General features: G+C 40.8%; 1 protein-coding gene across 2 annotated transcripts in view; it reads right to left on the reverse strand.

The window, feature by feature from the left end:
- The window catches only part of LOC139730584 (netrin receptor DCC-like), a 134,710-nt gene that overhangs the window by 34,637 nt on the left and 83,083 nt on the right, over positions 1 to 16,990 (reverse strand). For both annotated transcript variants that reach the window (XM_071641440.1, XM_071641439.1), the window contains exon 2: positions 10,419 to 10,727. In XM_071641440.1, coding sequence (XP_071497541.1) covers positions 10,419 to 10,727 — 309 coding nt within the window. The remainder of the gene's footprint in view (positions 1 to 10,418; positions 10,728 to 16,990) is intronic.

A 16,990-nucleotide genomic window follows, 5' to 3' on the forward strand; every position in this document is an offset into this window, starting at 1 on the left:
TAAAATGCATGCAAAAGTTCTTGTCTATATTATATGCATTGAATGCCAGAGGCAGTTTGCAAAAATGTCATGCCATGAAAGAGGAAGTGAGCTCCAATTTGTGAAAATTTCATGCCACAAAAATATCTTGCTTTACAATATGTTTTTCCCCTCACTATCATGTCTCCAGTTTTGAGACACATTCATCAAACTTACAAAGAGTTTTTACAACTTCTGCCCATTCTACACATAATTCTCACGTTGCCACAGCAACTTTTTTTTTGGTGGAAGATCTAGATACTGAAAGGCAATGTGCCACTGAAGTTGCTTTCGATAAACGGGACACGGATGGATCGATAAGCTGGCCTAATGCTGGCATATGTCTTGACGTACATGCGCAAGGTGCAACAATAATTGCGTCCAAACTCCCCACGCTCGGCCCAGATTCGACCACAAGCCAGGTGCCAGAGGGATCGGTGGGGGGGGGGGGGGGGGGGGACCTTCCCAGCTCCCTTACCCGCAGAAATCGAGACGAGAGGGTCTCAAATTATCGTCCCCATTTCCCTTGAAAGCCCATTGATGCAGCCTCTATAGCAGTGCCAGAGGCGATGGCTTAGTACGATTAGGACACTGTTCCCTGAATTTCCATCCCGCTCCCAAACTATGCCATGGCCCACCTTTTAACATTTTCTTCTTCTTCTTCTTCTTCTTCTTTTGTAAAAGAAGTAAACTGTAGCTATCTAGTAAATACTTCTGGTTCTCTTAACCCGGTGAGGACGAGTACCGGGTATACTCGTGCAAGCGTCTATGGGAAATGCGTGTTGTTAGCAAAATCAAACCATCCATAACGGGTTACAGGACATTACAGGGGAATTATGCTCCAAGTTTTAGGATTGATTTCAGTCGTGTCAAAGAAACAGAAATGTGGAAGTTTCACAATATCAGGACAACAAAAAAATGATCAGAAAGTGTTGAATGTCAAAGTTGTACATGTTTTCAGGAACAGTGATACCAGTCGTGATCACAACACAATATGCACACTGAACAAGGTAATTATGTCATCATCTCACAACTTGTACACTCGCATTTATACCAGCAAAAAAAGAAAATACTGAGTATATACATGCACTGTATATATAATAGATACAACACTCAATACTTTGTTCCTCATAAAAAAAATACATAACTGTGCTAAATTATTGCAGCTCTTTGATACACCGATGTAAAGGATACAATGTAATGTCTTTAGTTCATTAATTAAAAAAAAAAGAAAATTATTCTGCTACACTATTGATTCATTTATCTCTATACACTAAGTTAAATTGAACACTGAACAGAGTTTACATTTCAATGATTTTTATGTCATCTTGATACAAAGGACAGATATATTTCCTTTTCCATGTGACAAATATAAATCAGTATCTTGTCAAAAATCCATTAGCCTGTTTGAATGTACCAAAGACATGCAGGATACAACATTATTTGAATCATTTTGTGACAGTAACAAGAAGCCAAAGAGTTACACATACACATGCGATGCACGCACGTACACACACAATTAAAGGGCAATTTGTGAACTGGTTCACCTGCGGCCAAAACACTGTGAGAAATTTACACCCTCGTGCTTTCATCATTGTGAGAACGACGGGAGTGGGGGCGACATTTCTCGTCACGTCGGGACGCGTCCCACCTTGTCTATTGTCAGCGGAATTTTCCCCACCACCCAAACGCCTACAGTCAAAGGTTGCCACAAACTTCATAAAACTGGATTGACTGGAGGCACCAGTGAACCTGTCATTTATTTGCAGACAAAACACCCGCCTACCTCTTCTCTTTGGACAAACTGTAGTGAAAATTTTTTTACGAAATGGGAAAAAAAACTGACATTTTTGAATACTCAGAAAAAAAAAGAAAAAAAAATTGTGACGATGAATGGGAAAATGACCACAAACACATCTTGGCAAGTAGAATAAAATATGTATACATATGTATTTGGCCTATTTTTTGAGAAGGGAGAGAGTGGGCAATAGAAATTCACTGCATACGCATGGTTACAAGTGACTTTCTCACACTAAAATGGTTAGTAACTATCAAACTCCCTCTGCAAGTGTGTCGCAAAACGTCACAAAGGACGGCTCAAATAATAGCAGGCAAGCAAGCAAAAAGAAAAGTGGACGCTGGGGTCATTCAAAGAAACAGGCTCTGTACTGTTATACCATTGTGCTTATAACCCAATTCATAAAAGGATGGACATATGTGCTATGAAGCAATCTTTACTGAGTTTAAAAAAAAAAAAAAAAAATCTCCTTCACCGGACAAGTCACAGTGCAAATAAAAGGAAGAAATATATTACAAGATAGTCATTTATAACCATGGCATATGATACTGAGATTGTAATTGTTATGTGTTCTGATGTTCTATTTAGACACATTTTCTGATAATACTGGTTGCAATAAGAAAAAGCTATTCATACACAATATCATACATACAAGCAAACTGATGCTCCAGAACAGTGATAAACTTGTAAAAATATGTTGGGTTATTTGGGAAAAGTACAAATATATTCTAGAGAAATAATGATAAGTCAATTTTACTTTTAGACATATTTCTTTATATGACAGTGTACTGTAGGTGAAAGCTTATGAATTCTAAAAAAAAACACAATGTAAAAGAATTTATTGTGGAAAACACATATAATTTCTCAAACTGATGTCACAGTAGTTACTAAATCAACCATTTATGATATTCAAAGCGACTCTATATATGATTTCGGAAACGAGAGAAACATACTGTCATTATGGACTGCCGATAAAACACATAGATAAAAATGAACATACCGGTATATGATATACCAGATGAGAAGTGAAAGAGTGCTGATATTCTGTGCCAAAGGTCATTGCATTCACACCCACTGACCCTTGACCTGTATGTTTGGTTATATCTCAGTGTGTTTGGGTATCCAAACACGAGAGTTTTCAAACTGCTCCTGCCTTGCTTGACGGGGAATTGTATCTTTAATAACAAACCGCACAAAGGCAGAGCGATGTGGATGAAAGGAGCATAGGTATTCAAGCAGATATCCCAGCTCAGCCAAATAAAAGGGAACCATCCGTCACAATTATTCCCACTCGTATTCACCCCTCCACATACCCAGTAGGTGATGGCATTGAAGTCAGCCATCCATTGAGCTCTGTAACAATGTATCAGCCAAACCCAAGGATAGCTTCAATTATTCACATCTTTTAACAGGTCTTCCCTACCTATTGAGGCTGTCACACACATCATACAATCATATCATTAAAATCCCATAGCCCTACTTCTACACAAGCACACTTGATTTACACAGAAGAGACCATGATATATAACAGGTTTTGTTGCAAATTTATGAAAAAAATGATATTGTATTTTCTTTCTGTTAGTCATTCTTTATATTGCATTACCATACACCTCTAGTTCCTTCTCATAAATGTGTACACATCATACTCTCTCAGTGTAATAAAGAACAGGAGAAGTCTCTTTTTTGCCAGGTTAAAAGCAAGTGTACGTGTAGATATGCATCGCACAAATCCAATGGCATTCATTGCTACTTACTCCTAAACTGATAGTACAGGAACAACTGTCTTTAGTTAAATTTCTAACAAGAGGGTTGGGCATACACAAAAGCCAAGTCATGATCCCATCAATGACGATGTTTATGATGTCGAATCTCCTTTAATATATTGGTTGTTTTTTGCCTGTTAATGTGTGAATCCCAGGAAAATATCTGTATATTACACAGAACACACCATTCATCTGACATACTATTTAAGCCCTTGATCTTGATGCTGACATTAAAGAGCATCCAATGGACACAAAACAAATCCTAGAAATGAAAACAAAAAACCAATACTATACATTCATTGTCTGGGTGTAAAGGGGGCGGGGCAATGATGTAGGGACACTGCCTTGCATAGAACTCATGTATTCAAACTCATGAGCATGTTCAGCCACTATTACAGTTTCATGCAGCATGGCCAGTGGCTTATCCAACACTCCTTGCTCATTGTGTCAAAATTCATGGGAGGTTTCACTCTAACAAATGAGCTTGTTTATAATCGTGTTTCAGACGAGTTTTTCTTAATGCTTTTCTTGTTTCTAGGTCCTCAGATACCGAAGTTAGTCTTCTTGTGTCCTGTAACCAAATGATAATCCATACCAGCTTGTCACATATATTGTCAAAAACACAATCTCCATATTCAATGCTTATAAGCAAGAGGTTGTACACACATGTAAGCTACATGCTTATAGTGACTTTCGGGTCCAGATCTCCTCACTAGCGAAATAGAAATTATGCCATTATGATGATGAAAGCACACCTCTAAAATTGAGCAGAACTTTGATGGGCATTATGTGGTGACCAAGACTGGGCAAACATATATGATTTTGATAAGCTTGTAGTCAAACTCACAAAAATCTACTCAACAAAATTACATTTGCAAACAAGTTCATTGCAAATGTGAAAGTCCTCTTGGCTGCTGAGCAGGCATGTGGCAAGAACTGTACAACAGATTAGAACAACAGGCCAAGAACACTAAATTCTTTGCAATGGTTCACTTAGGACTCACAGCACCATACTAGGCCTATTTGGTGTTTGGGAACAAGCCCTTGGTCGGGTGGTTCTAAACCCTTCTCTAACGTCTGCCACAATATCGCTTCTACGTGATTGATCACCAATCGGGGCTCCAATAATCCCCTTTGCGCAGCTATCAAAATCGCTGCTGCTCGCTTGATGATACGATTACTGTGGGAGGGCATTTCTTGTGTAGAAGAGAGAGAGAGTTGCCAATATTTGCATATGTCACACTGACTACCCTACCTCCATGCATTATTCCATTGATTGAAACACGGCTGATTGTTGGGTGCATGAATAGGAAGAAGGAAAAAACAGCAATGTATGATCCCCTTCTCTGTTTAGCTTGCTGATAAGAACACAGATTGCTAGTACAACCAAATACTACCCCATCATAGCATGAAAATCTGCACAAGAAAGAAGAGGGAAAAAAAAATTTTCAGAGTTACAGTGCATAGGGGTATTCAGTGCAAATCTTTTGACTCCATGGTCTACTATCAGCCTCCACTAAAATGTGAATACTCCTCCCCCCCCCCCCCCTTTAACAACATGTTACGCCAGGAATTCATATCAACTGAGTGATATGTTTGCAAAACTTGTTTCAGTTACGGTTTCCACCCACCCATGCTGTCACCACTCCAACTGCTCCCCACCCCCCCCCCCCCTCAAGATTTTCAAATAATAGTTTTTGATAGGCATGAACTGACATTTGAAAGAGAAGAGAGCATAAAAGAGTAAATAATGGTGGTGCATTGCCTGGTTTTGCTGCCTTGATACTGAGCAAGGCAGATTTATTTGAAGCTGGTAAAACCATTCCACGACAACACATCTGTCATTCTTGCAATTCAGGCATTCATTGCCAAGAAGAAAAAAAAAAAGGAATTGAACCGCTACTGGAATAGTCAAATGTATTTATCACAACTACACTCAACACATAAAAAAACAATTTTGCTTGATCCATTAAATATGCGTTTACCAGTTATAAGGCTATTTCCTTCAATGAAGTTTTGAAAACATAACAAAGGATGCCTAGCAGAAAACAGCAGGACTGTAATAATTTCTGTTCTTCTACATCTTTTTTTTTCTTTTTTGAGGGGAAGGGTGCACAAAGGCAATATGTAATTCTCAAACTTCACATTTCATATTCCAGGTAATATTTTATCCCTAGGCATGTTATCTGATCATGCCTGAATGATAATATTCTCTCAAGACTTCCAATGTGCCTGAACATCCTTCCCCTCCCCCCCCCCAAAAAAAAAAAAGGGAGGGGGAATGTATGCCAGAACTGATATATCTTATCACCCTTCAGTAAAAAAAAAAGAAGAAAAAAAAAGAGAGTTTCATTTCCCATCTTCCACATGTGTCGGGGATCTGAATACGCCCTCCTCCACTGGAGCTGTGATTGACAGGCAACCGGCGTCTTTTGCACCTCCGTATCCAAAAGAGGAGGACCTGTGAAGTGGTCCACAAAGAGTATCTTTACCTCCATGAGTCATGCAAGCATCCCTGAGTCCTACCCTCCTGATGTACCAACATCTGACTCCAGACTCTCCCTTCATCCCAAGTCGCTGATACCCTCCTCTTACACTCCTACCACTTATTTGAACAGCGAATCAAACCCAGGGGGTCCAAGCCCAGTTCTCTTTATCTTAATTCCTTTTGGGGGGGGGGGGGGGGGGGGGAGAGGGGAGGAAAAAAATGCATGATGGGAACGGTTCACTGGCATCAACTACTTCCACTCAACATCCGAATGCTCTGGCTCGGATTCCAGTCTTTAATGACAGGATGCGTTCTATGATTTGCGTTCAAGGGAGGAGAACAACTTTTCTCTCTCAATTTTCTTTTTTTCCCCCAACCCTCTCTCATCCACACCCCCCCCCCCTTTCTCTCTCTTAGTACTTGAGCTCTCTAAATCAGGTTTGTTACATTGATGCTGAACGAACACTTGGTCAAGTGCAGAATTTTTGATGCTGCCCGATGAAAGGGAGGTCTTGACATGATGGGAGCTTCTGTTTCAGCAAACACTAGGGTGGTGAATCATTCCAGGCATTCTCACTGGAATAATTCACTTTTTTCTCATGAGTGATATTAAAGATGAAATTATACTTTTCTTTTTAAAAAATGATTTGTGCTACTTGTATAAAAATATATTAACCAACAAAATCTTTTTTAAGGGAGTGTGCTGAAGAAAGGACAAATGTAATCATTTTGAGAAAAGAATAATTCATGCTATCAGGGAGACTAGCATTCTTCAAACACTGTAAGTGTGATCTGGTAATGAGAAAATTTCAAGTAGTGCCTCTCTTATTTTTTCATCAACTTTTTCCTTATTGTATTTTGTGGTGGAGATGAAATTAACGCTTTCATGTACACAAGTTTGATATTCAAGGAATATGTACTTGCGGAATCCACAATCCATGTTTAACATACTTATTCTGATCTTACTAGTAAGCAACAAATAAGAACACACAAACACACGCGCATATACACATACACATATATACAAAATGAGTAATATATCCAAATAAACCAGGCCTACAATAGGAGATCATGAGACAAGAAAGTTCAATACCAAGGCCAATGCTGATCTGACATCGACCTGGGGAGAAAAGCCGTCTAATGCCCAGAAATGTAGCATTACTTCTTTAATTGGACAGCTCTGAGATATGCAAACATGTCCATTCCATTACAAGTGACTCCCGGGGTAAGCCGGGCTGATAGTAATCCCAAGGTAATTGGACCTGGGGGGGGGGGGGGGGGGGGGGATGGGGCACAGATGACAAATCTCCTAGCATTTTTCCACTCCCAGTTGAGTACTGACCCAAGCTCTTCCACCCCAGACAGTCTCCCTGCTGCTGCAAAACAACCGGGTTTGCAAACTCAAAATATGACACTCCGTTCATTAGCGCAAATCCCAGTGTTTGAATAAGTGTCGTCCCCGCCCCGAACGATTCCGGATGTTGGGGCTTGACGAGGTGGTGGCACACGTTGGTTTGCGTGTGTAACAATTTTTCCATCCTGATACCCCCCTCGTCTCAAGGCATCCCAGTTTCTCTGTTCTAGCCAGAGAGTGGGGAAAGTGAGTCACTTTTTGGACAAATATGCATACGTGCCATCTTTAGGGATAGAAACACTGATTTTGTTTGCTGCAGTGATAAAAATCAATTCTGATTATCTGTCCTGTCTACCCATAAGATCTTCAATGTCAAAATCAAGGAGTTAGATGGAGTATTGGGTTATGTGTATTGAGCTCAGCTGTGTCAATACTGAGCTTTACTCACATTAACTTCTCATCACTGAACCGGAGTCCTCCTTCAAAAGAGCATTGTGCACTATCTCCACAATATTCTTGGTTTCCTTTAAGGATTCTTCACAGATCAAACTTGGCTTTTGTTACCGCTCTCCCTCTTTTTACATTGACCTCATACATTCCATACTACGAGATGCAGTTTGCTCAAAGTGACTATAGCTCTTTGATGATTCCTTTTTTTTTTCAATTACAATTCAATTCAAAATGATTTTATTTCCATATAAAGTAATACAAAGTAATGTACATAAGGCTTACATGAGTATATGATATTTTAAGGAACTTTGAATCACTGTAATTACTGTAAAATCACTTCAATTGCTGTAAAACCAGAGACATTCGCTGCATGAAATTTTTGCAAATTGGAGCCAATGGACTTTCTCACCACATGACACTTCCACCAATCGCCACTGGCATTCACTGCATTGTGTAGACAGGAACTTTGACGTGCATTTTACTTTCACGAAGCTTGGTTCCTCGAGAAATTCCGGACAGTTTTATGCGCATGAAAACTTCTGGTTTTGCGGTATCCATCTCACGTGGCACATCAAAGGACCACTGTTATCTGCGCGATTAACTCTTAGCCTCAGAAATGTAGTAATCCCCTATGGATTGAATACATCATAGCGCACATAGTAGTTCCCATTAACAATAGATTAAGAATGTCCAGAAGAGGAGAATGATACCAGGCAAGACTTTTACCAATGAGGTTGGTTACTGTGCTCTCGGTGCAGTTCTACGTACCGGTATCCTAAAAGCCAGATCACCAGTCCCAACTTTTTAATTCCCTGACTCTGAGTTTGTTCGTTGTGTAATCTATGAAATGAAATCTAAATTGTAGTTTAAATAATATAGTGTGGCACATTACTCTAATTTCTTAGATTTAGGAATCATATGAGCCAGTACATACCACCCTAACCGTATACTACACTTCATTTTCATGCCTACCAATTCAGATGCATGAGGAAGTCTTCGTGGAATAAGTATGAGGAGCTATGAGCACACACACACACACACACACACACACACACACACACACACACATGCCTTTAAACCCATTCAGGACGAGCAGATTTTCCTATGACATGTTCTTCCAAAAGACGCCTGTCCAAGTATGCTCGAGGACTAGTCTTCAACGGGTTAAAGTCCTATCTCATCCCTTCACTGAGGGGCTGTGGAGAGAAACCTGCCCCACACAGTATCATGCACAATTAATCAGACAAATTTTTAAACAAGCGGGGGGATTACGGGCACGTCAAGCGTGCGGAATCTCGCGCCCACCAATGAGACGAGGGATCAAGTCCCCACTCCGCCTATTTCCCCTCTTCGTTGTTTGCCCCAGCACTGTCCCTACTTGTCATCCCCAAAGCAATCAGGCAGCCACCAAATGTACACTTGAATGGAGTTGGGATTATTAAGATGGTATAAGGGGGAGCCCAAAAAAGAAGGGATATCCCAAATTGGAGTGTCCAGGCTCAAATCTACTGGGAAGAGAAAAAAATCCTTTGTGTACGCTTTGTATGGAGGAAAGAAGAGATTTGTAGCACTCTAGGGAAACTATCCAAGCAGAGCAGCTGAGATTTTATTTGAGGTACTTCAAGTCATGCTGGATACCGTCATCAACCTGTCTTTTTAAAGAAAACCATCACCTTTCACTCCTATTTTGAATATCAGAGACACAGACAAAGTTAAAACAGCAATGAAGGTATAACTCAATTCTGAGGACAGACCCAACATCTTTTCGGAAGATGCATTGCTTCGATATGCCATTAACACATTTAGCATCCCAATGTCTCTTGGGCAATTGGCCATCAACGTTCGTTACAACGATCATTGTCTACATATTACATGATTTGCACAAGTCTTGTCAACATCATGACATCACATCTGTCACTCTTTTTTCAAACATGAAGGCAAAATTACTTTTTTCATGCTCTTTCAGAAGTTTCAAATCTTTGAATGGATGATTTTAGCCATTGTATCATTTTTCCCCGAGTGTAAACTTCACCTAAATCAGGGGACCAAACTACAATACCTATTATTAATCAACATTGCTACAAGCAGGGGGTATCACACACAGGATTTAAGACAGTTTGCTGTGTGCATCTTTAATGATACTCTGAACTTCTTTATGAAATTGAAAATTTTGGAGATATTTTCATGCAGCAATTACTACATGGTAATCCCACTATAATGAGATCATCTGTTCTGGATGATTTGTCTCGTTACATCCGGACTCTCATTGTATCCTAACACTTGGAAAAAAAACCCCATTGGCCCATTGAAGACTAGTCCTGAGTATACTTGGACAGGTGTCTCTGGGAAATGTGTGTTATAGCAATATCAGCTCATCCTCAACAGGTTAATGCACACTGTATAAACATGTTCTGGTATGTATGATGGTGTCATCATACAATGATGACACCATATTGATAAACACAAAACATCTGGAAATGTGACGCGAAAGTTCTAGAGTATTCTCTTCTAGTTATCAACGGGTTCATAGATATGATTTGTACTCACTTGGTATAGTGACATGGGCTCTACGGCTCTCAATTAGACCAAGGTCTTGGTGATAGATGGTGCAGTAGTAGACACCCTGCATTTGCTCATCGGGGATGCCCGCAAAAATCTGCAGCGCCCCAGTTGGCAGCATGTTATAGTAGCGTGAGCCAACAGTGTCGATGAACTGGTCATCTTTATGCCATTCGATGATGATGCCCTCTGAGAGTTGGGTGGAACAGTTGAGGGTAAGGCCACGCCCACTCACCACCTCGTGATCCTGGGGCTCGGAGGAAAAGCTGTAGCCTCTGAGACGGTATTGTTGAGATCCTGTAGACATTAAGATACAAAGAAACAAAGTCAGTTTTTACATAGAAAAATTTTCTCATTATGGCCTTAGTGAAGAATGAATAACAAGATGACAAATTCCATCCTGCATTTAACAAATACAAAACATGGTAGATGGTAACAATTAACACCACAGGGTCTGCCATGCTCATAGCACTGAAGACATTTTGTATATCAGCTCAATGGGTCTTCATGTGATCCCATCATTGATAACAGAGCAATGATTCTACATCTACTCAAGATGACAGCCAAGACTGGCCCTTCTTTGGCCCTCCTCTGATGAGGCTAGAGCAAGACCAAGACCCAGCTCTCTTGGAACCACTCACCCATGAACTCTGAACTCGAACTTTGAACTTTGAGCTTAGAACACATGCATGGATCAAAGATGTTGTTTAAAAATATGACATCGCAACAAGCTTTCAGCCAATCAGAGTGCAGATGTACTTGATGCTTCTTCCTTGCATGTATGTTTATATTTTTTTCTTGATCACTTTTAACAAGATCAAGAGTAGCATTTTATAAATAATAATCATTTGTTTGTGTGAATGTGGAGGACAGAAAAAAAGCACTTGTGAATCAAAAGAAGAATCAGTAGTTTCCAAGAAACAAAGTGCTGTGCGAAATGTAATATCTTATTACACAAGGAGGTAAGAACTTCACTGTATCTGGATCCACCCTCATTATTTTCCTTCTACTAACCATGCATACATCTTACCTCTATAGTATATCTTGAGTGTCTTATTGTGAGCAGTATTTTCATGAGCATATGATGCTTTGGACTCGTGCATCATACATCTTCACCTGCATCAACGTCCCCCCTCCCTCTCTGACAATTTTGCAGCACATAAACAAGTAGAAGGCCCCTAAAATTCCACCTCCACATGTCTGGACAGGAGATAGACCATCCACAAGCATCAACTCTCGAGGAGAATCCGCCCCCACAAGCCTAGACAGAGGTAGCACTTCAGACTCGTCATTGACGGCACTCATCAGCAGGTTCTCTACCCGTCCTCCCGTTGATATACCGCTCTCCGCTCACTGCTGCCCTCGTTGGCAGTGGGATGGAAGGGAACAACAAACGGGGAAAAAAAAAAGCATCCTACCCCGAAGGCTCCGACTCTCAGACCTGCATCACAGAAATACCGGTCAGCTCCGGGGGGCCATTCGCCCACACACACAAAAAGACTCTCCCGCCGAAATGGAACCGAAATTGCACTTAAATTCCACTGACTCATCGTGTGAAAACATACTGAATGCTTGGAGGACCCACTTTTATAGTCGATACACTAATCTTGTTCGCAGAGTGCGAGGTGCCCTGTGGCCAGGGGAGATTTGACCCGGGCAGAGGTTATCCAACTGGGAAAAGATAAGTGAACCCACACAACTGGAATTGGAAGAAGCACCAAAATGTACCTCAAATGGAAGTATAATTTTGAGATCAAAATTTGGCCAATATTTAATCAATTGAGGATGGACTGGTTTTGCTGTAAAATGCATTTCCCATATGTGACCCGCTACAACAAAATGATCCTAAAGTCGGGCGAGGTCGATTATTTGAAAATTGCATGACACAATTCCCTAATCTTTCTGCTTTAAATTGATATATAACACACCTTATAAAAATAATCGGCTGCGGAGATATCAATGTTTAAAAGAGAGCATGTCGAGACGTCTGGGAAATTACTGTTTCGAGAAAAGCGCCCTAAAAATTCTCCTTGCGATGCAATCACGGTCAAGGGACACGCAAGTCAGTATTCACCTCCGGACAATAGATGGTAAGCCCTAGCAACCCCCGAAATGCTCATTCAAACACAGCGTCGGCAGTCTCCTAACCGACCAATCAGTGACCAGGATGCCATGAGAAGCGGCTGGGCATAGCGCACCCCGCCCGCACGCACCAGTCGACTGGGCAGTGTGCGAGCTTCACGCCTCAGTTAGCGGCAAGCAGCAAACTGACCAATGAGATCACTCTGGTCGTTGTTAGGGGCGGAGTCTATCCGTGGCGCTCAATCCAAATGTTCGAACCAGTTTCTGCTTCGTTGAAACGCCAAAAAACATGGCCCAGAAAAACACTATTTTGGGGTCTTTCCTTTCATCATTTTGCTTCAAAATTTCAACAGATGATAGAAGACATGTCAGACTCTAATAATATGTCAAATTCAGAAAATTGAAAGTTTTGACCAATTTTGATGCTCTGACTTCAAACTCGATTTCCACGGCTTCGACCGTGCGCGACTTTAGGACCATTTTGTTGTAGCGGGTCACATATAGACACCTGCCTGAGTATTTTTGGGACTCGTCTTCAACTGGCTAAGAACGACATAATACCAACATCATTGCCATGGAAGAAAAGAGTGAGAGAACAGTATAAACAAAGAATAACAAACTTATTCATGAGCTGACAGCAAAACAATGAATATATATGGGGGGTTGTGTGGTTCTGCGTAGAAATTATTTTAGCACAATGCCAGGAAGAGGAGAATGTGTTTTCTTGGAAATATATTCATTTGACACTGCTGCCAATCTCTAGGAATTGCCAGATGTTGCATTTGGAGAGAAGAGCATGAAGGTGGAGAGGTCATTGCCATGGCAACTGATGCAAGGTCAATCCAGAGAATCCTGTCCCTCCTCCTGTTTTGACTTCTAAATGGCCTTTACTTTCGAGTCCTCCTTTTCCCTCTACAGGTAACTGTCTCTGTCTTTCTGACCCATTCTTCCATCCTCACTTTATAACCCTCACTCAATCTCTTATCTCTCTCTCTCTCTCTTTCTCATTCTCTTTCTGCCTATTCATATCTTCTTGCTCCACTATATATCTCATTTCTCCTTCTCTCTCTCCCTCTCTCCTTGCTCTTCCCTGTCTATTTCTCTCTCTTCTCTCTCTCTCTTTCCAGCCAAATTGGCAGATTACTGTCAGAGATAGGATCGTCACAGCTGCACCCTTGACCTTCTCAGAAAGTATATCACTTCCGACTTAAAGTGCCCCTGGAGTGCTAAACTGTCTCTACTCACCCCTTAACCCATAGCCTACCCTACAGGGGGCCTGCTGAGTTCCCCTGTTAAGGTCTATGAGACTTTCACTGGGACTGGTTAAAAAGCACACGCACTTGCTCCTGACTGGGAGAAAGTTCAAATCTTTCTTGATAATTGAAAGTGGGCATCCACACTGCACTGGCAATGTTTTTAAGTTGTCTGTAATATTGTGTTCAAGGACAGATGTGAAGCGCCTGCACAACATGAACAACACGAACTATCATATTTCCACACATATCATGTCTCAAGTATCACTCCATCACCAAACTCAGAAATTATAAAATAGGGCTGCATCTTCATCGTCATCATCTACTTTATCACACCCTTTTTCATCATACTGGAATGGAGCAATGTTTCTCTTTTCGTTCGTTTGAATTACATCTCTTACTTCAGTGGCTGGTTATGGAATGTATCCGTTTTTATTTGCAGCACATTCCTCTAAATGCATGCCTGCTTACAACGTATCCAAAGTAAGGATCAACCTCTGATTGCATGGGGGCGGGGATCATGCAAGAAATCAATATTTTGACACCTTGTTATGCAATTCATCAATAATAACCTGCTTTTATGTTTCATGAAGCACATAGCATTCCAGCATACATCTGCAGTGTGTTGCCACTCCATGCCCATACCACAATCAGAATCTGCCTCCGTGTGTGTGTGTGTGTGTGTGTGTGTTTTATCCATAAATTCTCTCTATACAACAAAAATTTACCATAAAAATGCATCCATTGGACCAATTATTTTTGCAGTTTGCTAACATGATGTTAGAGATATAAATAGCAGTGTCAATGCTTCTATAAAGCATACATCACTTTGCAAATTAATGTTGTGGGAGTCTATAGTGTTTTCACATCTCAGTCAGATTGTGAGGTGGGACAAGACAAATACAACATGACTCTTTGGCTGAAAATAATAATGAACGGTTTCAAATAAAGTTACTGATAATTTCAAGAAGTATCAGAGAGTATATACATGTAAACTGTCCATGTAAAACTCAAAGCATGGTAGCATTCAAGTTACTTTGCAAAATCAGAGTAAGGAGAAGCTAGTCTCATCTTCACCATGGGTCAGAAGTTTGCACACTTTCTGATTTGTAATGTTACAGGACTAAACCCATTCCTGACAGCAAAATTGTAAAGTGGAGACTACATTTCAACTAAGAATGAAGCAAACTTCTGATGGTAAGAAACAGAAAGAAGTTTAGCTATACCATTTCCATTCTTCATTCTTCCCCCATGAGGCCCTTCTGGCCCTAAACTGATATAACTTTCATAGCTGGGCATCATCCGATTGCTGCCGTAACTTGAATTGACACAAATTGCATACCTCCTCACTTACAAGGAAATTGTGTAAACAACAAATGATTGCAAGCATGACCACACCAATCCACTACATCTCAAATTCTTTGGTCCCCCGGACAAGTTATGGACATTCGAAATTGGGCAAATTGAAAATGGGCAGCGGTAATTATTAGATGGGTGCGGGTAAATTGTGGCCGGTCTCGGTGGCGGCTGGAGGATCATTTCCTCATAAACTCTGGAGGCTTTACACATCAATCCTCAGAGGCTCACAGATCCCTCTCCTTAGTCCCACTCACACTAATTGCTTGTCAGAGGTGCTCCTTTGCCGTGACGGACAAAGCTTAGCTCTTGTGTAGCCCCCATCTCAAGCCAAATGCCTCACACTCACACAAAAAGGAGGTCATTCAAATTCAAGAAATGCAATTAAATTTGCAATCCATTTGTTTGAGAACAAGGATGGGATAAGACATTATACATTTTTCTTGTTACTGAGACTTTAGTTTTTGTTGTGCTATGGTGTGACTAGCAATAAGAAGTAGAAGGTCCAGATAAAATGTGAGAACATAAGTTCATCAAGGTTGTAATCTTCCCCCATTCCTACACTGCATTAAATGACACTGTGTTCACGAAACAATGAGAAAACAGCAACAACATGGTATGATTATTTCCAGTTAACATAATATAAAATAAAACTTGCTGTAACGTTCACACGACGAACCTGTCATGGTTTCTATGGCTACCAGCATGCAGCTTTAGGTCTCGGCATTATCATGAAGTTTAAGGGAGGTGGCTTAAAGTGGTCTCATGGGAGGGCGCTGTTTTCTCTCCCGGAATAAAAGGAAGACATGGATTGCGACAGAGAGAGGGGGGAGAGACGGAATACATATTTCAGCAGATGGCTTAAAATAGCATGATTCAGGAGGTAATGGAGTAGATGGATTTGGGGATAAGGGTAACTACAGATGCCGCTGTTTTGCAGTGAGTGTGAAGTTACGGGTCCCCGGGGAGGCGAGATAGACCCACAGCCAAGGAGATGCAATCATCATTTGGGTCGTTAGGGATGCCTTCTGTGCAGGAGTGTATAAAGGTTCCCTCAGATCGGTTGTGTAATGCAAGAGGATTTCGCTCATGCGTTGTTCACCGTCCTGTGTGTGAGCATCAATAGCTCTCCCTCCTCTCTTTTCTCTCTCTCTTCCATTTCTATTTCTTCTCTCTCTCCCTCGCCTTCTCTTCTCTCTTTCTATCCCTCTTTCTTCTATTTTCTTTTCCTTTCAATGTCTCTCTGTCTTTCAGATTCGTTTTGCATCCGCTGCTGATAGTCAAACGATATTGACAGTATTGTGGTTGTTCTTTCTGCATGGAGGAGTAGAAGAAGACTATTAAAAGTGTCGTTAATTGTTAATGTTCTCTAAAGGCCAGTGCCAATTTCAGCTCTATCATGATATCTCCAAAGGCTTTGGCATTTACCAGAGAATAGCATATACAGAAGTAAATTCATAATTTTGTAAGAAGAATGTGAAAAGAAATAATGAAATAGATCCTGTTCTTTTTTGTCTGGTCTGTCTCATTTTCTATCAGCTCTCAAGGAGTGCTACTGCACGAAAAAGCCACTACTTGATATGGCGTGAAATGGTACTGCACAAAAAAGCCACTACTTGAAATTCTCCCAGATGAGTCAAAGCTATAAACACTACACCAATGTAGCCCGCAGAGCCCCATTTTCAATTAAGGTTGAGCTATTATGCTGAATCTGCAGGAACCATCATGTGCTATTAATGCAACTTGTAATAGTCACTGCAGTTACACTCCATCGTCCTGCTTTTAACTGAGCAGCATTCTAGATGTAAGATGGACAGTAAGCAATGTAGATGAATCCGTAATAACATCCGTTTGTGCTGCCTACAGCTC

Source organism: Diadema antillarum, unplaced genomic scaffold, assembly GCF_040938485.1.
Source record: "Diadema antillarum isolate AM-2024a unplaced genomic scaffold, OU_Dant_1.0 seq00000321_RagTag, whole genome shotgun sequence".
Lineage (NCBI taxonomy): Eukaryota > Metazoa > Echinodermata > Echinoidea > Diadematoida > Diadematidae > Diadema > Diadema antillarum.